The sequence below is a fragment of the Tympanuchus pallidicinctus genome, unplaced genomic scaffold (assembly GCF_026119805.1).
Source record: "Tympanuchus pallidicinctus isolate F22 unplaced genomic scaffold, pur_lepc_1.0 scaffold19, whole genome shotgun sequence".
NCBI classification, from domain to species: Eukaryota; Metazoa; Chordata; class Aves; order Galliformes; family Phasianidae; genus Tympanuchus; species Tympanuchus pallidicinctus.
This window is the reverse complement of record NW_026294710.1, coordinates 13,486,780-13,511,171: the sequence shown is the minus strand read 5'-3', so window position 1 is coordinate 13,511,171 and position 24,392 is coordinate 13,486,780. Positions and strand designations below refer to the sequence as shown.

Here is a 24,392-nt window from a genome sequence, read left to right as displayed (position 1 = left end):
GCAGCCTTCTGAGCTCTTGAATGAGGCTTAGGAGCATTTGTGCTATGGCAGTGTTTTGTGGTTTGGCTCAAGTGGTTGGTCCTGAGGTAGGACTGTGGAATAGCAGCTCGACCATAAAAACAAACAGTAGCTCTCAGCTGTGGAGGGAAATACTGGTAAAATCATAGAATGGCTTGGGTTGGATGGGATCCCAAAGATCATCTCGTTCCAACCCTCTGCCTTGGGCAGGGTTGTCACCCACCAGATTGGGCTGCCCAGGGCATCATCCAATCTGTCTATGGTCATTTCCAGCCATGGGACATCCACAGCTTCTCTGGGCAGCCTGTGTGAGTGGCTCACAATCCTCTATGTGGAAAGGCTTGGATTTCCTTATACTGAGGGGTAGGTGGAAGGAATAGAACTTAACTCAGAAGGGTTCTGCCCTATTGCAACTCAAATTTGTTGCTGCACGTGCTTTAGGTTGCTGCACTGTTTCTGTGCTTCAGAACTATCTTACATGCTTCCCATGTGGTGTTCCAGCTTTTATGCTGAGTATATCTAGGAAAAAAAGTGGGTTGAAGTGTGCGTGTACATCAGGAAAGAGAACTTAAATGATAGATTGCTGGATCTGTGCAGACTTGCATTCTGTTGATTTTAATAAACTTGTCCAGGGCATGAGAGTACTACACTGCCATGCCTGGGATGGGCTATGCTGACTTTGCTTCCTTTAACATGGGAACATGGCTGTGTTTGATTTGATTCATTATACTGAAATAGGGACTTTACCACTCTCTCTTGTGGGGAAAAATAAAACCACAAAGATTTACAGCCTGGAAGAGGTGTGAAGCACAGGGCTGTGGCTCTGGTAGTCTGGGTCTGCATGTAGGTTTGCAAGTTAAGCAAGAAGCTACATATGGCAGGACTCCTATGACTTCTTTCCTTCCGCTTCAATACATGTGAAAACTGGCTGAGCTTGAAAACATGCGTTGTGCTTTGTAAGCTGGAAGGACCATGTGGCATTTAATGTGCTTCATTAAGCAAAGCACAGCTTTCTATGGAGCTTTTGAATTTGAGTTGTTGATTACGTTGACCTCCTCTTGGATGTCACCTTCTGAGCTGCTAAACCAAGTGGTGAAAACTGTATGCTAAATGATGATTGGGAGGAATAAAAGCTGAGGACGTTCCTGCTTGCTGGAGGAACAAATGGGTTGGTTAGGCTGAGAAACAACCAGGCAAAGCTTGAGCTGCCAGAAGTTATGTGTAACCTATGGGCTGTGAAGCACCTTATGCATTGTTGGATGAGTTCTGCTGCATTTGGTGGATGATTGATATTATAGGTGATTCTTAACTCTTGTGCAAGTAGGTTTACAGGGGAATTTTGTCATTTCAAAGGGTGGAGAAAATAAGCCTTTAGGGAGGAGTCTGTTAAATTTCCAGTTGGTTTATTATTTGGCATTTGTGAGAGAACTGACAAACTTCATGTTTGGAAAAAAACCCTCAATTGCGTAACTTCATTTCTTAGATGTTCTCTTAATTACATCATGTACTGGCCTTAAGGTCTATGCTTCAAACACGGGAATGTTTTATATTCCAAGGCACTGACCTGGAATCTGGAGATGCATTGTGTGTAGAGCCTCTGTTGCCTTTCCCAGATGGAGTTAGAACAACCTTTCACTTACAGCCCAGTCCAGGTCTCCAAGACCTCCTGGTCAAATGGTGCCTATTCTCAGTAAGTGCTTATGACTAATGGTTTCATCACAAAGTGGTTTATGATCACTTGGCACTTGAAGGCTTATGTGTGTGTCAAGCTTTGTTTTAATGACAGTATAAAAGTAGAAGCTTTGTTACTTATATACAGTAACTATACTTACATGTGACCTGAGGCAATTCCTCTTCACTCACTGTGGTGCAAGCAAGCCGAAAGGTCGGACACCCATGTTCTAATGGCAGACATAAAAATTTGTGTAGAAATAAGACATGGGTACTACACTAATTGCATGAGGTGGAGCTTGAAACTGAATACTGCATGACCTTTACCTGGGCAATTCACGTTCCCTGCTAGTAGGATGCTTTAGGCTGAGCAAGGTGATGGGCTGATACTGTTGCTTTGAGAGTTTCAAAGCTTGTCTTGCAGTGGGCTTGTGGGTAACTGGATTTGGATGAGGAGTGGGAATAGATGGCCAAAAGATCCTGGAGAGTAAAGGTACTCAAGTAATTTTGCTTTGGAAACAGCAGAATTATTCCTTTCTGTAAGGTTTATTTGCGTAGATCTAAAAGCTCTGGTATGTGGCATTGTGCAGGATTTGGAGGTTTTGCAGAAGTCTGCTGCTTTGAGTGCCTGAACCTGCTACTGATACACATTTCTCCTGCAATTTGGAGCACTCTGTGCCAAGAGAAGCTTTTCTCCTCTAGAAGATGCTGTAAAGCAGCCTGGCAATATCCAGATACATTCAGTAGGAGCTGGTACCATTTTGTATTTCCCTGCTGCCTCAGGTCTTGCAGACTCGGAGATAATCCAGAGCATACTTGCCCTTTGTTGTGTATAGAGTATTTAGCCTGTTTTGTTAAAGATGTACATTTTTGAAGTCTTGATACAACAGTGTTTGGGAAGGAAGCTCCAAACGTGTATCATGCAAGTGCAAGAATACAGGTTTGTAGTGTCCTCCTCCTCAAACTAACGATAGATGGGCTGCTGAGCACTGCTCTGTGTTGAGGTGGTGGTGTTCTGAGCTTTTCTATCTTGCTGGCAGCATGCTGGCTGCTGCCTGTGAGCAGTGACTGCTGCTTCCTCCCATTGTGTCTCCAGTCTGAGTTGCTGTGAGCTCACACTAAAAATAGTGCAGCCTCCACAGCTTTGGTCTCTGCATGGTGCCTTCTTCCTGTCTGGGGCTTAGAAAAAGCCTGAGAAAGGGTGTGTCCTGCAAAATAGGTTGAAATGTGTTACTGGAGACCCTACTCACTATAAATAAAGTGGAGGATGGAAGAGGAAGAGCATTTCCTCCATAGGACAGTAGCTCTGAATCCTATTCAGTAAGGCCAGAAATCAGGTGGTGTGATGCTGTCACAAAAATAATCTTCCTGGTTTCATAGTAGGGCATTTCTACTGGGGAAATAACCTTCCCCCCGGTTTTACAGAAATTTTACTTAGGAGTCTGTTTTGCTGATCTGTTTTGCTGCTATTCTAGCTAATTCTGCCTAAATCAGGGGTTTATTTCCATGAGGAATAACAGGCAAATGTACATGTGCACTGATTTCTGAACGCAGTGCATCATCAGTGGGGATGCTGAGAAGATGCTGCATAAGGAATTGCTCCACTGCATGGGCAAGATGTGAGGAACAATGGAAGAGAATCTGGAGTTATGCAAGTATTAATTATAATTTGGAAATTAATTACTACAAAAGTAGGCTGTAGGGCAGTAGTACAGCTGGAGTTCCATAACTCCAAGGAGCTATACATATCTAGGGCAGACAAAGCTGTTTCCATCGCACTGCATCTGGAAAACACCACAAACATACACTTTCTGTTACTCTGCAAAACAAAAGTTGGGAAAAAATTAAAAGGGGGGGGGAGGGGTGGATCTCACTGAGGTCATACCTTGTCATTTTCTGACTCCTTGCAGATCTATAAGTACTCTTCTGCCAAGTGGATATATATATATATATATATATATATATATATATATATATTTTTTTTTTTTTCCCCCTTTTTTTACATGGGTTTCTACTCAGATGGCCAAATTCATCCTAGTCTGGAGATCCTCAACAAATATAAAGTGTCTGTGATCTTCATTGTCTTGACTGAAGAGGAAGGGTTTGGGAGCATTCGTTTCCTGCCTTGCCCTTTCTTGGCCATAAGCAAAAGGCATTTCTCTCAAGTTGCTGTTCATGTTCCTTCCCTTCTGCTGAACTTCAGGGCTTTTTGTCTGCTGTAACTGGAGCCAAGTAGGAATGAGTGTTAACTTGTAAGGACACCAATTCAGGCTGTCACCTGAGATTATTGGCTTGATCTCTTTAATGGGATAGATGTGTTTGTTCTTTTCCAACTTGTCTTACCTTTTCCTGGGATGTTTTAGTCCATATGGATTGAACTCTACCACAGTGTGGCTGAGTTCCTTTGAGCATCTTCAGAGTTAGGTGTGAGGCTTCCTGCTCTAGAGGACTGTCTTTGAAGCCTCTCTGAAGGAAATGTTTCTCCAGTGAGCGATTTCACAGCTGACATCCTCTCACTTTACCATTCAATTGAAACTTAGAAGGCATCACTAGGAATGTGGTTGAAATACCTATCAGTGAAGGGGCAAGTCACACAGGAAGAGCCTGCACAAGCAGTCTTCATCTTCCTCCATTTAGCTCTATTACACAGATCTTTAGCTGTGAGCATGGGGAGTTCTTTATTTAGTACTGTCTTCAGATGGTTGGGGATTTTCTCCCTTCTGTCTTGTGCACCTAGAGACATAGAATCATTTGAGTTGGAAGGGACATTAAAAGGCAGACCACCTAGTCCAGCTCCTGTACAGTGAACAGGGAAATCTGTACCTGAGCAACTTCAGAATATTCAGAATATCCTGGTCCAGCCTGGCCTCCTGCACTAAACAATCTTAATAGGTTACAGGTGCTAAAATTCAGATCACAATTTCTCTTTGCATTACCATGCATTTGCAAGCACAGCTTGTCCTGTAGTAGATCAGTCCACTATCAAGATTTGCCAGAGCCGTGGTTGCAGATCCATGCCTACAGCTGATGGAAAGCTGAGTGGCCTCAGTGAATAGAGATTTCCTTTGAGAAGAGCAAGAAGAGACTTGAGCTGTTTCCCAAGCCAGCTGAGCTTGAGTATCCGCCCAGGGATCTGTGCATGCCGTGGCTCAGATCCCCTGCAGGGAGACATGGAGGAGAGGAGTTTTATCAGTTTCTTGACGTTTCAGAGACCTGGAGCCATTTTTACGTGGATTTGAACTCACCCTTAACCTCTGGGTCATGGCCACTGAACTACTCTGCTGCCTGTTCAAGCTCCGGTGATCTTGGCTGGCTTCCTGGCTTAATTCAGAGACAGCCTGATGCAGCTCTGTGCAGTTAATGCCCTATTAAGCAGTTAATTATTTCTCTATAATACTAGCTTTTATCTTTAATACAACAGTTTTACTGTCTCTGATAATTGCACAGACCCAGATAACTCTCTTAAATCTAATGAGGCATGACAAGCCATGTTCAACAAGGCACCACGCCATTAACTTCTTACCTCTTGTCATCTTATCACACTGAATTACTATTTCTAGCCTGTGTGGCTGTGGATACATGTATGTCACTTCTCATTAGGACAACAGTAAAAATCATCCCTGATGCTCTTGTGATTTGGCTGGTGGTCAGCTTGGTGGACTGTGGAGCCATTCTATGCCATAGGGAAGTTTTTGTACTCTTTGCTTCAAGTTTGTTAGTTTCAGCTTAAAGAATTCTGGCCTCTCAGCTTTGTTAGTCCATGGATTTATTTTTTATTTATTTATTGTGGAAAGTGAGATGTAAGTGCTTGCTTGGATGTGCCTGAAGTCCTAGAGTTGAAAGACTTTTTTTTTTTTCATGTGTCACCTTGTCATTGTGCCAGTAAAAGGTACAAAGTTCCACTTAATTGAGCATCCAAGCAGGGGAATTCCTAGATCTTTTCAGGCTGGATCAGGCAGGAATTTCCCTGGGAAAGCAGCCCAGAACTGTTTCTTGGGGCAGATGGTTGGGCTCCAGTTGGCAGGCTGAGTACTAAAGTACAGTGAGACTCACCCAGTGCATCATTTAATTACTGTATAGATGCAAGACAGAAAAGAGCAGTTTATTTGGGAATGGCTGCTTCCAGCTAGTGTATTAATTTTTTCTTCCCAGCCTTTACTGAGCTTGTTGCTCTGTTGGTTGATCTTTCAGTTAATGGGTCTGTGGAGGAGTGTAATCTAGAGCTGGATACCAAATATGTGTTTGTTCTGGTGTTTGGTTAACTCTTGAAGTGACGGAGTAAGCTACAGAGCTCCAGGAGCAAAGACTTGGTGATGATAAAGTAGACAGCTGGTGGTCTGTTTGGGCGTCAGCAGCCTTTTAGAGCACTCATCACAATGACCTGCTCAGTACTGGGCAAATCTGGGTGGTGATGAAGGGCGTAGGGACTCATGCTTCTAATGCATACCCTTGAGATAGCTTGTCTGGGGAGGCTATACGCTGACTCACACTTGTGTGTTCTGTAGCTTTCAGGCTCTAGCTTCCCCTAGATGGCACCATCAAGCAGCTGCTGTGCTCATGTCCTAGGATGGAGCGTCAGGAGTAGCATTGATTTAGTTTCTTTTTGCCTCCGAAAAAAGAAGTCACAGATCAGTAGTTTTAACTCTGAATCCTGTTCAAGCTGGTAGTGTTCCAGGAACTGATTGTGAAAGATCAGTTCCCCATTTACATGGGATTTTGAGGCAGCAGCTGTAATTGCAGAGCCTCTAGATTTGGATGTAGATGCTAGCAGCTATCTCACAAAGCAAAATGATGCTACTGAATGCCCTTTTATTAATTAGGTTGGGGAAAAAAAATATAGTGAGGAAAATCTCTCACAGGTCTCCTTGTTGCAGGGCACTGATATCTTAGGTTTAAGGGAAGAAGACTTGGCCAGGTAGGTGGAGCTCTGTAAAACAAATTCCTGATTGGATTGACAGCATAGCAGTAAAAACAACTTCTGTGTGCACTATAGCACTAGGAAGCTATTAGCAGCTCCTATTTGGGCACATAAAAGCCACCTGAATCCAAGGAGAACATAAATCTGTGGAACAAGCAACCTGGGACCCTTGGAGATGCTTCTGCAATGCTCAGAACACTGTGAGCAGAACAGAGTTTAAAAATGAAAAACAAACTTAGTGTTATCTGCAAATAGTAATTATCTGCAAGTAGTAACTGTGATAAAGAGCTCTGGAGGGTCCTGGAATGGAGGACTGGAGTGGCTGCAGAGACTGAACTAATCTATATGCAGAAGGACTTCATTTAAAGTATTCATATATCTCTTAATATCTCGTGGTTGGTGGTACTGAAACCACATCCCAGACACAGCCAGTGAACATCCAAAGCATGTGTAATAAATCAGTGTTCTAATAGTGTCTCCAGTTTGTTGGCATGAGCTTGGAGCCTCATCTGTTTGCAGTTTGGTCCTGGCACCTTTATGGTAGGGGTGCTTACTGACTTCTGATCCTGTGAGCTGCAAAGTGGTGATGGCTTTATTGTGCCTCTGGAATCCAAAAGCTTGGTGGACTACTGGGGTACATGGTTTGAATATCACTACCATGATTCTGATTTGCCTGGAAGAATTATCAGGGCTGGCAGATAGTGATGAAACCTCCCCAGCTTCCCTCTGGCCACTTGACAGGGAATGGAAATACAGATCTGTTCAGCTCTGATGGTTAACATAATCTTTAATTTTCTTTGCAGTAAAACGATTTAAAGAACCAAAAGAAGAGAGGCGTCCCTGGAGGATATGGTAAGATTTTAAATTTGGATGTTAAAAAGCCCTTGTACCTCCAGTATTTCTTCTATCAACAATCTTCATGGCTCTGTGACTATTCTATTGGTATTTAGTCTTTAAATAAAATGCTCTGCTGCTACTTCCCAAGACAAATTTCCTAAAGCAGCTGGTACTCCCTAGAAATAAATTCCCTCCCTAGCTCCTCTAAGAAAGCTTGGTTTCACTGAAAGTGGTTGATCCAAGAGGTTATGGTCCTCTCAGATCTGCTAACACAGCTGCACATGGTCTGTCTTTCAGACCAGGTCAAGTTTTGGTCTTAAATTCAATTAAACAGATAATTACATCTGATAGGTTGAAGAATCATATGTACAGCCAGGCTGGCTTGCCAGTGTTAGCAAAGAAAAGCCTCTGTCCCCTGGCTTTGGTTCTTCCCTTAAAGTAATTTGGAAATTAATGGACTTCCCTTCTTGGGTATCAGAAATGCTTCTTAAAGGAAAACGGGCCTATGCCCAGCCTTTGCTTGGCTGACCTCTGCTGATGCTCTAGGAAACAGATCTTGCCTTTTTCTTTCCAGGTTTTATGATACCTCCAAGCAAGCAATTGGTGCCCTCTTCATCCACTTTGCCAATATTTTTCTGTCTGATCTCACTGAGGAGGACCCTTGCTCTCTGTAAGTACCAAAGGCACTTCCATTCACATCCGACATCTTGAAAAAGAGGGAGGAAACCAACCGGATGATGTTTGGTTTCCACCATATATGGCTGGCTATTTAAAGTACTGGATGGATGCTAGAGAAGTATGCTTTGCTCAGTGTGGTTGAAGGCCCTTATCCAGCCTGGATAAAAAAGCTCCAAGAAAAAGGATGTTTTTCTTGGAACTTCAGTTTTACCTACCACATGCATTCATGTTGTCCTATTTTGGGACTATGTAAATTAGGCTTGGAATTTAACAGAAATGTATCTTTACTCCAGACCAGACAATTTGCAGCTACAATTCATTTCAGAACTAGGTAAAGTTGATTTTTGTGTATCCCCTTTGAACTCCAAAGTGCTGCTCAAAACTTCCTGGCCTATCTCCTTTGTTTATGTTAGAATGCCGCACTTCAGTGTGTTTCTTTAAACAGCCACAAGTTTGGCTGGGATTAAATGTAACCTCTAAAATGATTCATGATTGCTTTTAAACTGATGTTGTTTGAAAACAACCCCGTTTATGCTTATGCTGTGCCCTTCAGTTTCTCCTAACATGCTTGCCATTTTCCTGGTCTGCCTGCCTTGAATACTGAACTGGGCAGAGCTCTGAAATCCTGCCCTTGGGTTCTGCTGCTCCTAAGCTGTGCATCCTGGCCAGTATAAACTGCTAGAGTCCCCTGTTTTATTGGGAGTGCTCTGGGACCTCTAAGAAGCTAGTTTGGGAAATCTTAATGCCTTTTCTTTAAGTAGACATCAAAAGCAGATTGTTTTTTTGTGTTTTTCCAATATCTTTGTTCAGAAGTGATATCAAGCTAGGGAAAGGAAGCATTTGTTCCTGTGCTTGGTGGTGTTTTCACACTGTAGAAGTATCTGACCTATTGCTGCAGAACAAGATTCTAATAGCACAAAATTGGCCAAAAACATATGAGAGATTTTTCTGTGAGGCTCATTAAAATACTGAGCCCTGGATTAGAGATTGAATTTTGCAATCCCAAGAAGGCTCCTGCAGATCTCCTGTCTCTCGCACACTTTCCAGTGAGGCTTAAACCTCCAAAGCTGCAAAGCAAATTCATCAGGCCTGAATCTCCTGATGGGGATGGATTTTGCTGCTGGACCTGCAGCAGAAACCCCAAACTGGAGGCTTTCCAGGACCCCAGGCTGTTGAGCCAGGGCTTGTTACCTCTCCTAAATTCTTCTGCCTCTTGCTTTGCTTCCCTGCTCATATAGCATTTTACACCTGCTCTACAGAAGTGAGTTTTAGCCTTTCCTGTGGAGCACTTATGTTGTCCAACAAGTTTCAGTTTTCTGGTATAGAATTCTGAAAATGTTTAGAATCATTAACATTGGAAAGACCACTGAGATCATTTAATCCAATTGCCAACCTGTTACCTCCATACCTACTAAACCATATCTCTCAGTACCATATCTACTCTTTTGTTGAACACCTCTAGGGATGGTGAACTCCACTGCCTCCCTGGCAGCCTGTGCCAATACCTCATCACTCTTTCTGAGAGTAAACTTTTCCTAATATCCAACTTGAGTCTCCACTGGTGTAATTTAAGGCCACTGTACCTGTGTAGTTATGCTTCTATGAAACTTTGGTTTTAATTTAAGAACAAAAGGTGTTGTAAATGGAACCCTCTCTTATTTAGGGAGTAAACCCTAAGCTACAGTAACTCAAGTAGTATTTAATGCTGTGTGAATAAATGAGTGGTGCCAGGAAGATGGTGGAGCCTCCTTCCACTGCCGATCAGGCTCTTAAGCTGGTAAGGCTATTGGTAAATTCAGTAACTTTGGCAAGGAAGGAAAGCTTGGACCACTAAGTAAGGATTTGAAAATCATAGTTTTTGATTTCCATATTTTGAAGATACATAGTGAAGCTTGTGTCATATAGACTTGAACACATACAACTTGAATTTGCATTTGGAAGCCTCACAAAGAGACCTTTTCCTCTGTTCCTAGCTACCTTATTAATTTCATCCTCGATGCCACGCTGGGGATGCTGCTGATTTGGCTTGGTGTGAAGGTGGTCTCCTGGGCTGTGCAGCGTCAGAAGTACACATATCTTGTCTTTGGAGAATATGGTACGTATCTACAGCTCTGCACAAAGGTGACTTGTGTTTTCTCTTCTGTGAAAGAAGAAAATGGCTGGATAAGGGGAAAAACACGGACTTCTATTCTATTACACATGAACTTCTACTTCTGTTATCTGTCAGTAATCAGCACTACTGAATCATTAAGGCTGGGGGGGGGGGAAAGAAACACTAAGATCATCTAGTCCAATCATCAACCCATCCCTGCCGTGCCCTTAGTGCCACATCTGCCCTTCTCCTGAACACTCCCAGGGGTGGTGATTCCACCACATCCCCAGGCAACCTGTTCTAATGCCTCACCACTCTTCCCGAGAAGAAATTTTTCCTGTTATCCGACCTGAACCTCTCCTGAATGTTAATTGTGTTATATTTTGGGGGCATCGCTACGTTGTGGTAACTGCTGTTGTGTTAGTCATGCTTGGGCACAAAAGATTGGTGATAAAAGGTTGAACATGTCCTGAGGTATATGATCCCACGACGACGATGTGACAAATTATGGGTTTGGATGTCACAGTGGTTTTCTGTAGGGCTCCATTGTGGGGGTTTTGTTATTGACTTCCTCCAGCCTCTTGAAATGTGCAGTTCTTTCAGTTGTCTCGAGCTGTCATCGACAGACCAACAAAACTGGGTTATCAAATGACATGTTTTCCCCAAATTATGTTTTTAAAACGTAATTTTTTCATTTTTTAGAAAAAAACCTCTTAAAAGTGCACATAAGCTTGTCGGCCTCTGCTTTGGTTCCTGTTTCAAGAAAAGCCTTTCTCCAAAAGTCCCACTAGAGGGTAGCACTTCTCTTCAGAAGGAGGAGAGCAGTGCTTCTCCGCTTCTCTGCAGTGAAGGCAGGAGTTAACCCATTAGGCTATTTTGCGTTAGTCTTTTTATTTAGGAAGCACACATTCACACGAGTGACTTTAACTCTTTATGTCATTAAGTCTATTCTAAGGGTAGTGACGTTCCTCTGTATTCTCTGAAGCTGGTGAAACTTAGACCAAAGTGGAATTAGTGCGGAGACTACACTGAATTCTGAGTTTTAGCTGAGACTTCTTTGGTGCATAAGAGAGGGAGTGCTGCACCTACCTGAATAGGTTTCAGCACAAGGTGGAGGGGGTGGTTGGGTTTGTGAGGTGACTTGTGGCTAAAGCTGGGAGTAGTTTTAAAGGCTGCGGTGTTCTAAAGTCATTCAAATGAGGCAGCAGAGGAATAAATATTCCTGGTTCAGGCATTGGTGCATTGTCACTTTATGAGCAGTGAGTACTCGAAGCCCAACTGCAGTCATCCCAGAGCACTGCTACACATGCCACGTCTGCAGCTGAATGGAAGCAAGAAAATGTTAATGCATATTGACAGCTTTAGCCTTGCAGAGCAGTAATGAACTTCTTGAGCTGAAGTTTCTGTAGACTAAGCCAACCTTTGAGGAGGGAAACAACTTGCTCCTCCAAGGAAATCTTGATTTTTGTTAACAAAAAATGTTTCTGCTGCTGTTTGAATTTAGTTTTTGAACTGGTGATTAAATCTCATCCACCCAGCACCATTCTTGGCCAGAACCACTGTGATGGAAAAGTCAAACGGTAGTCAAATGGCACGTCAAATGAAATCTTGCTGCAGAGCGAAGAACTCTATCCTCATCTCTGCTGTTAAGTAACCTCCAGAGTGATTTGGAAGATGCTGGCTAACTCTCCACAGTTTAATATAAGCTTCAGATTCAGTTTCTGGACTAATTGATGTACCAGACTTGCGTTGTTTTCTTCAGTTATCCTGAAGAGCAAAAGTTTCTCTTGCTGTTCTGCAGAGGAAGGTGGGCAGAATACCACATAAACACCAAATCCTTGATGCAGACAGAACCTACACTGTTCTCTCAGGCAACCAGCTGTCCAGAGCTGACTGTTTAAAATAGATTATTCTCATATTTCCAAAAAAAAAAAGTGGGAGACACCCATTCTGAGATCAGTCTCTTGCGTCTTAGCCAGAGGCTGCTGAGGCCAGAAGTGACCTGTTTTTAGCTAGTGGAGAGTCAAAAGTTCCTATACCTTTATGTTCCTCCATCTTTGTCCAGAAGTTCTTTGGATTGTCTTTAAGCATAGGAAGGTAAATTTGGAAAGGCTGCTGGCTCTTCTGGAGGTGCTTGGCTCCTGAGAATGAAGACCAGCAAAGTTCACTCTTCATGCTGGTTCAAGTAGGTTTTGAAAAATGGTGGTTGATAAACTTCAGCCTCCAAACTTCAAGTCCTTCAGCCTCTTCCCAGTTCTTGTGGCTATAAGAAGCTTGCTGGGGGGAAACCTCTTGATGGCTGCAGCATCCCTGCACTGTGTGTGTACCAACTCAAATATTGAAGTACTTCTAAAATAATACTTTAAGGAAACAAACTCTGTCAACTCATATTAAGGCATTTTTGCAGTGAGTGAGTCAAATGCTGAAGAGCAGCATCATGAAATAGTGAGAAGAAGTGGATATCTTGGCTTGAAAAGTTATTCAGGGAGGCAGGCTTATATAGGAGCATGGCTGTGGTCACTGACTGTTCTGTTTGATGCCTTATGTTCATTTGCTGTCCAGAAATGGAAAGGCGCTTTGCTTGGAGCCCTCTGAAGTCTGTTTAATGGTCTGTTGAACTCCACTGGTCAAACTCACAGCAGAATGTGCTTTGTGCCAGCTGCTGAGTTTAACTGAGGACCTGTGTAGGCTGCTTTTGGCCCTGCTGCGATGGCCTACAAAATTTCCATAATAAATATTCCCATGAACCGAAGCAGCCAAGGGAGCTGGCTGCTAATGATTGAGGAAATACTGCTGAAAATAGCTCTAACCTAGGGGACTGTTTTGTCCTTAGCATGCAATTCAGATGCTTTACCAATACTTCTTGCTTTCTGTACACAGCATCGAGAATTACACAGATACTTTTGCCTTGGAGGTACAATTTAAATACTCTTCACTGAGTTCCTATCGACTTTCCCCATCCCCACCATCTACCCAATAAAACTTTCAGTATTTTCAAATGCTCACTTTTCCTCAGCCTCCCTGAACTCTCTGCCCTGGCTATGGTTAAATATTTTCCCACCTGCTCAGTACATGTACAGTCCCTGGAAGACTACAAATAAAGCTGTCTGGCACTAACACGTGGACCTTGACAGCTTGGTACATTAGACAGCTTGGATTAAAACTAATCCTGTTGTGTGGTAACAAGTTAAATACCTCAAGGAGTGCTGCTTTTGCTCTGTAAGCAGTTGGGCTCCCACGCACAAGCAGAACATGAGCTGTGTCTGTGAGGTTGCTGCAGACTCTGGGGATCCTAGGTCTGTTTTAAAGGGGTGATGCTGATGGTGGGATAGGGTGCTGGAGGAGAATGGTCAAAATGCAAAGCGTGCATCCTTTCACTAGGACTTGCAGGGCAAAGATTTGTCCTTGGTGCAGGGAGCCACTCACAGGGAGCATGATGTGGCTTTCTGTAGCACATCTGCAGAGATCTTCTGTGCCTGTTCTGTTCCTTGCATAGAAAAGGAAGTTTTGCTTGCAGCAAAGGGAGGACATTGAATTGGTTTCTGCTTCCAGGGAGCAAACTAGGTTTTGTTGATTGGCTATCCTGTATGGCAGAAACAGCTTTGGAGGCACTCACCCAAATTTGCTAGTGGAAACACCTGATACAAAATCATAGTGGTCTTTCCAACCATAATGAATCTAAGATCATCTAGTCCAGCTATCAACCCATCACCCCCATATCAGGAGAATCTCTCACATCCATGGACTGAGGGATTTCTGGGCAGTGCTTGGCTCACTGAAGACATTAAGTGGCATCTAAGGGTACTCCTGGCCTGACTTTCCCCATCCCCGCCATCTAACCCAATGCTGGCTGTAGGAAGCCAGCATCTAAATAAGCACCCTTGTGTCACTGGGATACCTGGATGCTTGAGAATAACTGCGCAGACACCCTGTGATCTTTCTGCTAGGTAATGGCAGTAAAGGCATGTAATTCTGTGGTTTGGGATGCGTTCCTGTACAGAAACATCCCATGTTCTGAAAACAAAGCTTGAAGTCTTAAGAGGCGAACAAGGTTCCAAGACAGTAGTAGCAGCTTGAGGCTGCTGAAGGTGATAGAGCAGATGGCCACATCTGACCCATAGGTCTGCAGGTCTCTTTGCAAATCCTTCTGTTGTTTAATCTGGGCTATTAGAAACTCTTACTGCAGGAGAGACATGCAGCTGCTGCTTTAGGTGATGTAGGAAAGATCAGAGTGAGAAGCTGGATATTTGATGCTCCAGAGGTGGAGGCACCTCTGACAAGGTGAGGTCTGGTGGGTAGTAAGGAAAAAGAAGGGTTTCTTTAAGACTGAGAGTAAGGGAGGAATGATTTAGGTGAGGAAAGCATTGAAGATGGTGAATCTGCCCCATGCTGGATTAGGCAGCAGATTGTTTCTCTTATGTGTGCATCTCAGCCATGTTAGCTCAAAGCTTATCTGAATGATGGAGGGTTAGGGCTGTTAGGTGCACAGTATGCAGAAGTAAGATCTATAGCTGCTTGTGATAATGAATGGTAGTGACCTATTGCCAAAAGGATGCGAGGGAGCAGGCATTTTGGAGGTATCTCCAGCTTGCTGATGCTTTTGGGGAGGGTTGAAACATCGGAGAGAAGTGTGCTGCAGGTGTCACTGCTACCACTGTGGGACAGCTGACTTGCAAAGCTGTGCTGTCAGCCCCTGTTTCCCCATGGTGGATTGACCACAACAGCTGATGACATGGGGCAAAAGGCAAAGAGTTCAGCTGCAGGAAGGAGACCATGGGTATGTTTGTTTTCCTGTTGTGTCTGTGTGTGCTCTGATAGATGACGGTAGCCTAAGGGCTTATGAAAGGATTGGTTGGTCTGGGGATGTCAGGCAAAAAGCCCCATTAGGCTCAGCCAGTGCTGAAGAAGAGTAGATACCAGAACTTAGGAGAGGCTCCAGGAGCAGTAAAACCTCTTTGACCCCAGCCTTTAACTGCAGACTGCAAACGTTGCTGCACAGACCACCCATCCAGCTGCTGCCTGCCAGGGAGTGTGGATGTGTGCTTTCCAAAATCCTCAGTGCTGGTTGCATTTGCATGTAACCTTCCCAGTTCCTTCTCCATGTAGTTCCTGCTGGTCTGGCTCTCAGCATCTTGAAACCACAGCTTCCACTTCCTTCTCTCCCCTCTTCAGTTGTGGCTTGGGCAGTTACAAAGCTGGAATGCAAGGTGATCACATGGAGCTCTCTGGCATAGAGAGACAAGCTGGATGCCTCTGTTCTTAGCAGTGGCTTTACAAATATTTTGCTACATTGCTAACAAATAACAGGAAGGACAAACATGCATGCAGACCTGTTTTTGCACTCCCTGCTAAGCAGATTCTCCCAGCACTGGACTTGGTCAGATAGCAGCTCTTAGTAAATCCTGGCCCGTGCTGCTGGTTTCTGTGACCAAAGGTATGCATGATGATTTGGATCGATGTTTGCAAACTACTTGTGTGGGCTTCCCTTGCTGTGTCTCAGCAGCACCGTGCAGAGAAAAGCTGGGCAGAGCTCCCTGTCTGTTGCCATCCAAAAGCAGCTTGAACATCTTGCACAGATGCAATTCCAAGTTCTGGCCCAATTCCTCTGGAAGTAAAGTCTGCCAGCAATTATCTTTATCTTTGGATGGTAAGAGGAAGTGCTGCATTTTTTCCTAAGCCAGATACAGCAGCTCAGTTTTGCAGGCCCAAGGTATTCTGATGACCTGGGAAAATGATAACTTGCCGGGAGGGTACTTTCAGATGGCTGAAGCAAGCACATGTAATAGATACAGTGCCATTATCACTGCTAGCAATACAAATATGCTTTTTTATTATTACTTGGTAAGTACTTCATTGGAAGCATTCATATTTAATTAGCATTGATTTTTTTAATTTTTTTTTTTTTTTTTAGTGGGTTTCTGTAAAACCTAGGGGGATGGAGCCACTGTCTCTTGCTCAGACAGTGTCACATAACCATTTGTTCACTCAATCAGCAAAAGCATAATTTAGTTGAGGACTGAAAGCTTTTGTCTTACATTGAAATCAGTGACCAGAAACTTTTGGAAATTAGGCAGGTAAGATTTGGCAGGGGAGTAGCTTGGAGGTGTAGAAAAGGATCTGTTGTGCAGTGCTTTGTTTTGATGGTTGGGAGTGGATTTTAATTCAGGAAAGATTATCAGTCTGAAACTCTGGTCCGTATGGAACAGGCTTTTTGTGAAGTGTTCCTATGAGCTTATTATTCCATAGAAAGTAATGGGGAGGAAAAAATGGTGATGGGGTGAAACTTTTTTTTTATAGAATACTCTAGGTTTGCTAAGGTGAAGAGAAATGAAGTCTGTGGTACCTTGGCAAGAGGGGCAAACCAAGCTACTAATGTTCCAAAAGCAATGCTTGCTTGTAAAGAGCCATTTGAAAGCTCAGGATTCTCAGCAGCTTAGAATTCTAGAATCACTAAGGTTGAAAAAGACTGCTAAGATTATCTAGTCCAAATGTCAGCCCGTCACCACCGTGCCCACTAAACAGAGTCCATACACACAAGCTTACTCTCTATATGAAGGTATACAGTGATCTGTGCTTTCAGATGGGGTACTGGCCACTTTGTACAAACAGGGTTTCTTCCCCTTATCCTTGTATTTATTTAGCTCAAAACAGCTCAGTACCATAGGCTGGATACCTGCAATGCCTGTTGGTAGCTGAAGAGGAGGAAAAGATGCATCCATAAGGCTCTGTACATTCAGGGCTCTCCCCAAGAGGAGAAGAATGTTTCCCAAACCAAGATCCATCTGTTTAGCTAATCTCCTTGAAGTTACTGGGAATGTTTCTTTCAGCTTTCAGTGGTTCTTGAGTATATGAAGGCTGCTGGATAAGCACGGGCAGAGCCTGGGCTGTCTCTCTCCCCATACGCATAAGGTGAACGTGAGCATTGTAGGACACGTCAAGCCTGAGGTCATTTACCTGCAAGGCTGTCTTGTCCTGTGTCTATGAACTGTGCTCTCCTTCCAGGTGACCCTCCACAAGCTGCTGCTTGGATTGGCCAGTGTATCCTCTACCTGCTGATTATGGCTGTGGAGAAGACCCTGATTAGCCTTGTCCTGCTGATCCCTGGTTGGACAAAGGTAGGCTCCTAAGCTGTATTTTATTTTCCTAGCTACAGCTGTTGTGTTTTTTTCTTGTCATTTTTGCCCTGTTAATGGTCCACATCATCATAGGTCTTTAATCCTTTTGAGTTGTTGACAGCTCTCTGTGATAATTAGCTATTACTGAAGTCTGAGGAAACATGATTTTCGTAACAGCTTGGCTTGTGATATGTTCTCCTGCTTGTCAAGAACTAGTGGAATATGATTTTTCTTCAGTTTTCTGTTCTCAGAAGAATAAAATGGGCTGGGCTGATTGGTGGCTGAGCTACTTCAGTTCTGCCAGGGGGTTTCCACATTATCTTGCCAAGTCAATACACTTGTGGTCTTGTGCCTAAACTAGGGAAGCTGTTAGATTGTTCGAAATTGACCCCTACAGAGTACTGCCCCACCCTTCTCCTTATGCTTTTTTATGGTAACTAGGGGGACATGAGTTTGTTGGGATTGTTTTAATTAAAAAACATACATTCTTTTGGGAATTGTACCTTTTTTTATGGAGGAAGGTAGGCATTGTGGGTAATTCACTGGTACAAAAGCTATTTAAGGAATTAAGGGGCCATCCCAGTACTGAGTGCATTTGCACTTGGTGCCTTGTACCCAAAAGGGCTGATGTGACCTAATTGCAGTGTTACTTGCAGCAGTCTGGGAGCATTTATCTGTTCCTGGTTAGAGCTTCTCTTTCAAATGTAGCAGCCTACAGTGCTCTGACTTGGCTGTGAGTATTGAGCTGGCACATGGCTGTGCAAATACGTTGACTGTATTTTGCAGATAGGCTCAAGAAGCCAAGAACAGTCCTACCCGCTGTTGTCGCAGGTAGTTAAAGTCTATCTTCACTCATTTTATTGCTGAAAACAAAACACTTGGCAGCTGGGCTAAAGAAATAGCCTAAGCCATCTCAAAGAGCTCTGCTAAAGCAAGGTATGCAGGGCCCTAGATAGGACATAGCTTAAGAATGCATCCTGTTTGCAGCGAACAGCTATTTGAGTAATGCTTCTAAATGCTTTTTCTTCTCTGCAGCTTCAGCAGATCCTCCTGAGTTACATCCCAAACCCCCAGTTGGAACTCATCCTGGTCATGCTAGTTGTGCCTTTTATTGTAAATGTAAGTGATGCCATGGCAAGTACAAAATGGGGTGGTTTGGAAATGGGTCCTTTCCAATGGGAAGAATGTACAGGACGTGGCTTGGCAGCCTTGAGTAATCGAAGTAGATGGAAGGTTAAGGGAGCTGGAAGCAAAGATCTTTGCTACAAGCACAAATCTCTATCTGCTGCCTACCAAGGGCTCTGCTCCTAACCCCCAGTCCCTTGTCCAAGCTGCTGTATGGCTGATTGTTTACTTTTTTGAGGACAGTTGAAACACATCAGCTGGGAACTGCGTCTAAACAGCAATGTGGAAGGAACAAAGGTGCTCCAAAGCCTGTTGAAGTTCTTATAGGAATGGCTTTTCAGTGGGAACTTGCTGTGCTTTCAATTGAGAATAAAAGTGGAGAAAGGGTGTATGAGAAGAGAGGTGTGAAAGACGAGATAATTCAGTGGACTTTCAGGGCAAATAAGTCCTCTTACTGTGATCCATCACAAGAAAGCTGTCCTTGATCAAGGAAGCTTTTTTTTTTTTAAAGTGTACTGTAGCTGAGGAATGAAAAAACAACTTTGCATCCTGTGTATATGCCAGGTACAGAGTCCCTACAGACAGCACAAAGCTGCAAATGTCTCAAACGTCTTATTTGTACTCCAACCTTGAAGAGAAAAAAAAAATGCTATTTCTTGCTTATATTCACCAAGGCTACAGAGTGGCCAAAAAAGCATGCTTTCAGCAGAAATACAGGCTAGTTTCCCATTAAAGTCATGATCTGGTTGTCCCAGGAGTACATAAGTCCTATTGAAGTGCATGGCAGATCTCTCTGCAAGTGACATGTATTTGGTATGAGGGCACTGGTTTGACAGTGTGCTGTGCTTTTTTTTTTTGTTTTGTTTTGTTTTTTTTTTTTGTTTTTTTGCAGTGCAACATGGGTAGAAAGCACTGTTAAAACAAGAGGCTTGGGTCCTTTTGACAGCTGTTGGGTATTGTCAGCAGTACACCTTCAGCCAGACATGGTCTTTGTCCAACTGCATCATTTAAAGCTATGATGTCACTGAGACTTAAATTTGCAGTTATGGGAACATGAACAGAAGTGCTAAAGCTCTTGCAGTGGATGTAGTGATGGGGGCTGAGGAGCAGCAGTTCTAAGTTAAAGATACTATAAAGTAACTTATTCTGTATCAGCCATCTGTCTAGATTAGTTCGGACTGCCCAAAACTACTGATATTCAAACTCATATTGCAAACTTAGTTTGGCAAAAGCTGTTTTCTAGTTTTCTGGATTCTATGCAGTGTTTTACTAACAGATCAATTACTACCCTGATATGGCAAGTGAGGAAAAAGATCTTAGCATTGAGATCTCCCTGAAAAAGGGGTGAACTTTTATACTTACAATAGATGGAGTGTTGGCAAGGATGGGTTTACCTGCCTGTGCTATTCCAACCTCTCTTCCCAACCTCACCCCATGGTGCACTTGTTTGAAACTCTGGTTCTTAAAGTGGCTGATGCAGGCAGAACAAGTGAATGAATATGGGATGCCGTTGGCTCAGTGATTCATTCTGGAAGAAACTTGGTCTGTTGTGATCTGTTTTCACTTGGTCTCCAGTGAAAAGGGAATCCTCAGAATTTGTGAGGGAGAGACCTTAGCAACTTGTCTCATCTACCCTAACAGATACACTTAACACAGGATTAATTTGGATATTGGGCTGCTGGAAGATGGAGGTTTGGAGGATCCAAAAAGTGAAGAAAGAAGTAGCTCGGCTTGCATGACTTTATATTTTGGTCTCTGCAGTCTATTCATGAAACTCCTTTTTCCCCAAGGCCGTTATGTTCTGGGTTGTGGACAGCTTGATCATGAGGAAACACAAGCAGAAAGATATGTTGAACATCAATGGATCCACAGACACTCCACAAGCTAGGAGGAGTGAGGAATCTCGGGTAAGACCAAAGATGTTCTAAGTCAAAGACCAAATTGTGCACTTGGGTATGGCTTTTGTTTTACCAGAACTATGCAGTGTGCCATCATGTTGCACCTGGACTGATGTTTGATGAATATGGGGGTGACCTTGGAAGTCCAAATAACTTCTGATGCTTATAGCTGAGATCACAGAGGTTCCCTGGGAGGATTTGATGTAGTATCACAATCTATAAAGTAGTGCTGAAATACTGCTCTCCAGGATGACAGCATCTTGAGGGGGGGGGGATCACAAGAGCGGCAGGCTGAAGCTGGTGGGCACATCTGCCCTAGTACTATCAACTTTGCTATTATTAATTTTAGTTGATCTCGGCTCAGATCTTGCTTTCCTGGCTGCAATTAGTCTCCTTTTTTGGGGGACATGGGAGGAGGGGAAGCACAAGGCCCAGCTAGGAATCCTGTTTTTTTGTCAGTATTTTAATTATTCAATCTAATAATGGTCTTGTAGCTGCAGAATGCTGTGTTTTGCATCATCTGAGCCTGACTACTGAAGTTAAGGAGACTGGGGTGGGAGTGGAATGCTCCAGTATCAGCAGGCTTTGTTCCTGTAGTTAATGACACGTGACTGCCAGGCAGGTACTGCCTGAGTTTCCCATCAGATTTTTTGCAGAAGCCACGACCTGATTCACTGGGTCGAATTCCCTCCCTTCCCCCTGGCTCCCAACCCTTGTTTGAATGCAGAGTGCCTGACTCCAGGTATCAGGAGACACTGTGATTGTATCCTGCAGCTCACTGGCAAGAGTTAAGGTTAAATCACTTCTGGCAGTCATAGGCTGGCTCCTGGAGTAGCTGAGGAATTTAGGACGGACAGAAATAACACTGAGAAAGCAAGAGGTATTTTACAGAGTAACTCTGTTCTTGTAACTGGCCATCGTGCTCATTAGTACTATCAATACTGCACTGTATGCATAGGTAGTGGTGTTCAGAAGTGTTCTTGATGGCTTGAGGGTTCAGGAGGCAGGAAGGGCAGGCAGATGCAAGCAAGTGAGACAAATGAATCATTCTTCTTGGCCCAACATCCAGATAAACAGCTGTAGCTTGGCTAGGTTACTGAGAACACGTGAGCAATATTTCCCAGGGAGTTTCCTGAGCTGTGGGGCATCCTGAAGAAATCTGTATTGATCTGGAGAGGGAAGAGGAGCTGAGCAGTACCAAGATGTCTTAATAGTTGTATACTGGAGCTAAGGGCTGCTGCCTAGGAGATAAAGGTGAACTAACTCTAGATAGACACTGTGCCCTGGTTATAGCACAGTCCTGGTTGCTTGATGTGTTCTACAGTGGTGCTTCCTGGGCAGGCCTCCAACCTAGCTCCACTCAAAATGTAAAACTGATGATGAATATCTGCTTTACTGATTAGATGTGCTGGAGTGTTCCTGAGGTTTAAAGTCAGCTAGTATTATGCTGCCTCCTTGCTCTTGTTTTGACTAGACAGCAACTCAGATGCTACAAGCTCTTTTCCAACCTGTTGCAACCTAAGCTTGGGTCACTTAACCTCACAGATGTTATCATAAGCTTCAGGCTGGTGTAGACACACAGATGGTGTTGAAGTTACTGGATCTCCATAAAAATGGAATTGTCTCCTCCCTCACTCCATTGGAGGGGACAAGCTCAGTTTTTGGATAACCTAAAAAGAAGGTAACTGTTAATCTCTGCAAGCTGGAAAGCTTCTTCTGATAGCTTCACCTAGGTAGGGCGCTTCATGTGGTGGATATGGACTTCTGCAGGCTGAATCTTTCTGTCAGTGTCCTTTTCATATCCACCAAGTATTTGGCTCCTTTTCTCATGAGAACTTGCTCTGAAATCTTCTGTGTGCAGGCTGTCTGTCCTCCTTGAAACTGTCTGATCCATCACCACAGTTCAGATACTAAGGTGATAGGTTTGTACCTGGAACTGTCTGTAAGGACTGCTCAGATAAGCTCCTGTGTCTCCAGCACTATACAAATAATTTGGGTAGGGAAGGATGTTAATTAAAAGAAGAGTCAGACATGAGTGATCTTTTTTTCCCAATTCTGCTTCTTGGCATCGGGCCTTGAAGTAGACTCCTGCTTTGTCACTTTTTAATTTTATGCTATTAAATACAGTGTTGGATGGTTGAGTGCTACAGCTGGGATTTAGGCTCAAAATCAGAAAGTGTGGGTTTTTAGGGCTTGTTCTGGTTAAGCTTTCTCCATGTGAACAGGTTATTCTTCCCTCCCTGCTGCCTACCTAGACAGGGAGAGAGAGAGAGCCAAGAAGCATCTCTGTACAGGGCAGGGCTGGCTGGGGCTAATGTGTCCTGTGCTTTATCAGGGTTCATCAGCACTGTCTAGCAGCAGGCGCCAACAGCTCCCCATCATGCTGCCTTCTTGAATTTCAACCCTCTGCCTATCTCACCAGTAGTGTCATTATTTTCACTTGAACTTGCAGTTTCTCTGGAAAAGAAGGGGGAGGAAGGAAAGGAGTGGTCTGAAGTTAACCTGCTAAAAAACTATACTCAACACTTACTATAGGGATAGCAGCAATAACAACAGGTTGGATATTAGGGAAAACTTACTTTCAGAGTAGTAGTGCATTGGAACAGGCTGCCCAGCAAGGTAGAGGAGTCACTGTCCCTGGTGTTCAGGAAGAGAGTAGATAAGGCACTGAGGGATGTGATTTAGCAGGCATGGTGGAGATGGGTTGATGGTTGGACTAGATGAACTTAGTGATCTTTTCCAACCTTAATGATTCTATGAGATGTTGGTTTTGTCCTTGGCAGCTCAATGAGCAATAAAAGGAAACCTAGCTATTCTGCCACTGATGTTGTTTGCTGACTCCACAGCTGTAATGCAAACCAAAAAAATGCCCATCTCCTGGGTTTCAAAGCTCTTCTGTGAGCCAGTGATGTGCCACTGGGCTCTTGTTTATAATGAAACTGCTGTGATGCTTAGGAATAGAACAAGGAGTGATGGCTTGAAATTTAAACGTAGGATGTTCCATGTTAAGGTGCAGAAGAACTTCTTCATAGTAAGGGTGATGGAGCACTGGCTCAGGCTGCCCAGAGAGGTTGTGGAGTCTCCTTCTATGGAGATACTCAAGGTCTGGATGCCTACCTGTGTGACCTATTGTAGGGAACCTGCTTTGGCAGGAGATTTAAATTCAATCTCTTGAGGTCCTTTCCAACCCCTGCAGTTCTGTGATTCATTTTCTTTTTCATATTGAAACTCTGCTTTTCAGTTTTAGCGCAGAAGAATTTCACTCTTGCTTCCAAGTCAGCCTTAAATCTTCCCTGTGTCACACGTGTCCTACCTTGGTAAATGTTCAGTCCATTTCTGCCTTTGTGTGGGATGGATAGGGAACTTCAGAGTGTCTGAATCTGGTGCTATTCAGGGTAGGGAAGTGCATTCATCTGCTTGGCCCTGATTTCTGCTTTGCTTGTGTCCTGCCCTTGACCTGTGTCTCTTTTCCCTTGTTCTTGTAAGCGTTGATAAACTTCAGATCTTATCAGTGGTTTCTTTGTTTTCATCACTTAGGAAAACAAGTCAGTTTTAATAATGTTGTATTTGATCTTTTTGGACTTGTTTTAGTTTTTTCCTCAGGGAATAAGTGAGCTTCTACTTCTTCTTTTCTCCTCTCTTTGAAGGCTTGCACTTTCAGAAGCAAATTACAGCAACGTTTGTCTAATAACAGTGGTACTTCTCAAAGTATTTGCAGAGAAACTGGAGGTTAGTTTAAGGTTGAGAAGAAAGCTAACGTACTACACGGACCTGCCTTTGGTTCTCACAGAGTTCAGCACCAATTCTAATCCCTTCCATAGGGATTATAACTTCTGGCAAATTTGCTAGATTGAAGGCAATGGTGAATGGTGATACCTCTTCTGCTTGCTTTAAGAGTTGAAGAGCACTCCAAGAGCAAGTTTGACTTGCTAATTGGTTAGCTGAGCTGATCTTTTTTAATAGCTCAAGGTGAAATGGAGTGCCTGCTCATTAGGGGAAAGTTGAATGAAGATAGGTATGGTCTCTGGTAGGAAACTGTC

At 43.5% G+C, this 24,392-nt stretch overlaps 1 protein-coding gene across 3 annotated transcripts in view; it reads left to right on the top strand.

The window, feature by feature from the left end:
- LOC128079621 (store-operated calcium entry regulator STIMATE-like) overlaps window positions 1–24,392 on the top strand; it is a 31,959-nt gene that overhangs the window by 3,681 nt on the left and 3,886 nt on the right. For all 3 annotated transcript variants that reach the window (XM_052680997.1, XM_052680998.1, XM_052680999.1), the window contains exons 2-7: window positions 7,411–7,459; window positions 8,019–8,114; window positions 10,096–10,217; window positions 17,217–17,329; window positions 18,365–18,448; window positions 20,245–20,361. In XM_052680997.1, coding sequence (XP_052536957.1) covers window positions 7,411–7,459; window positions 8,019–8,114; window positions 10,096–10,217; window positions 17,217–17,329; window positions 18,365–18,448; window positions 20,245–20,361 — 581 coding nt within the window. The remainder of the gene's footprint in view (window positions 1–7,410; window positions 7,460–8,018; window positions 8,115–10,095; window positions 10,218–17,216; window positions 17,330–18,364; window positions 18,449–20,244; window positions 20,362–24,392) is intronic.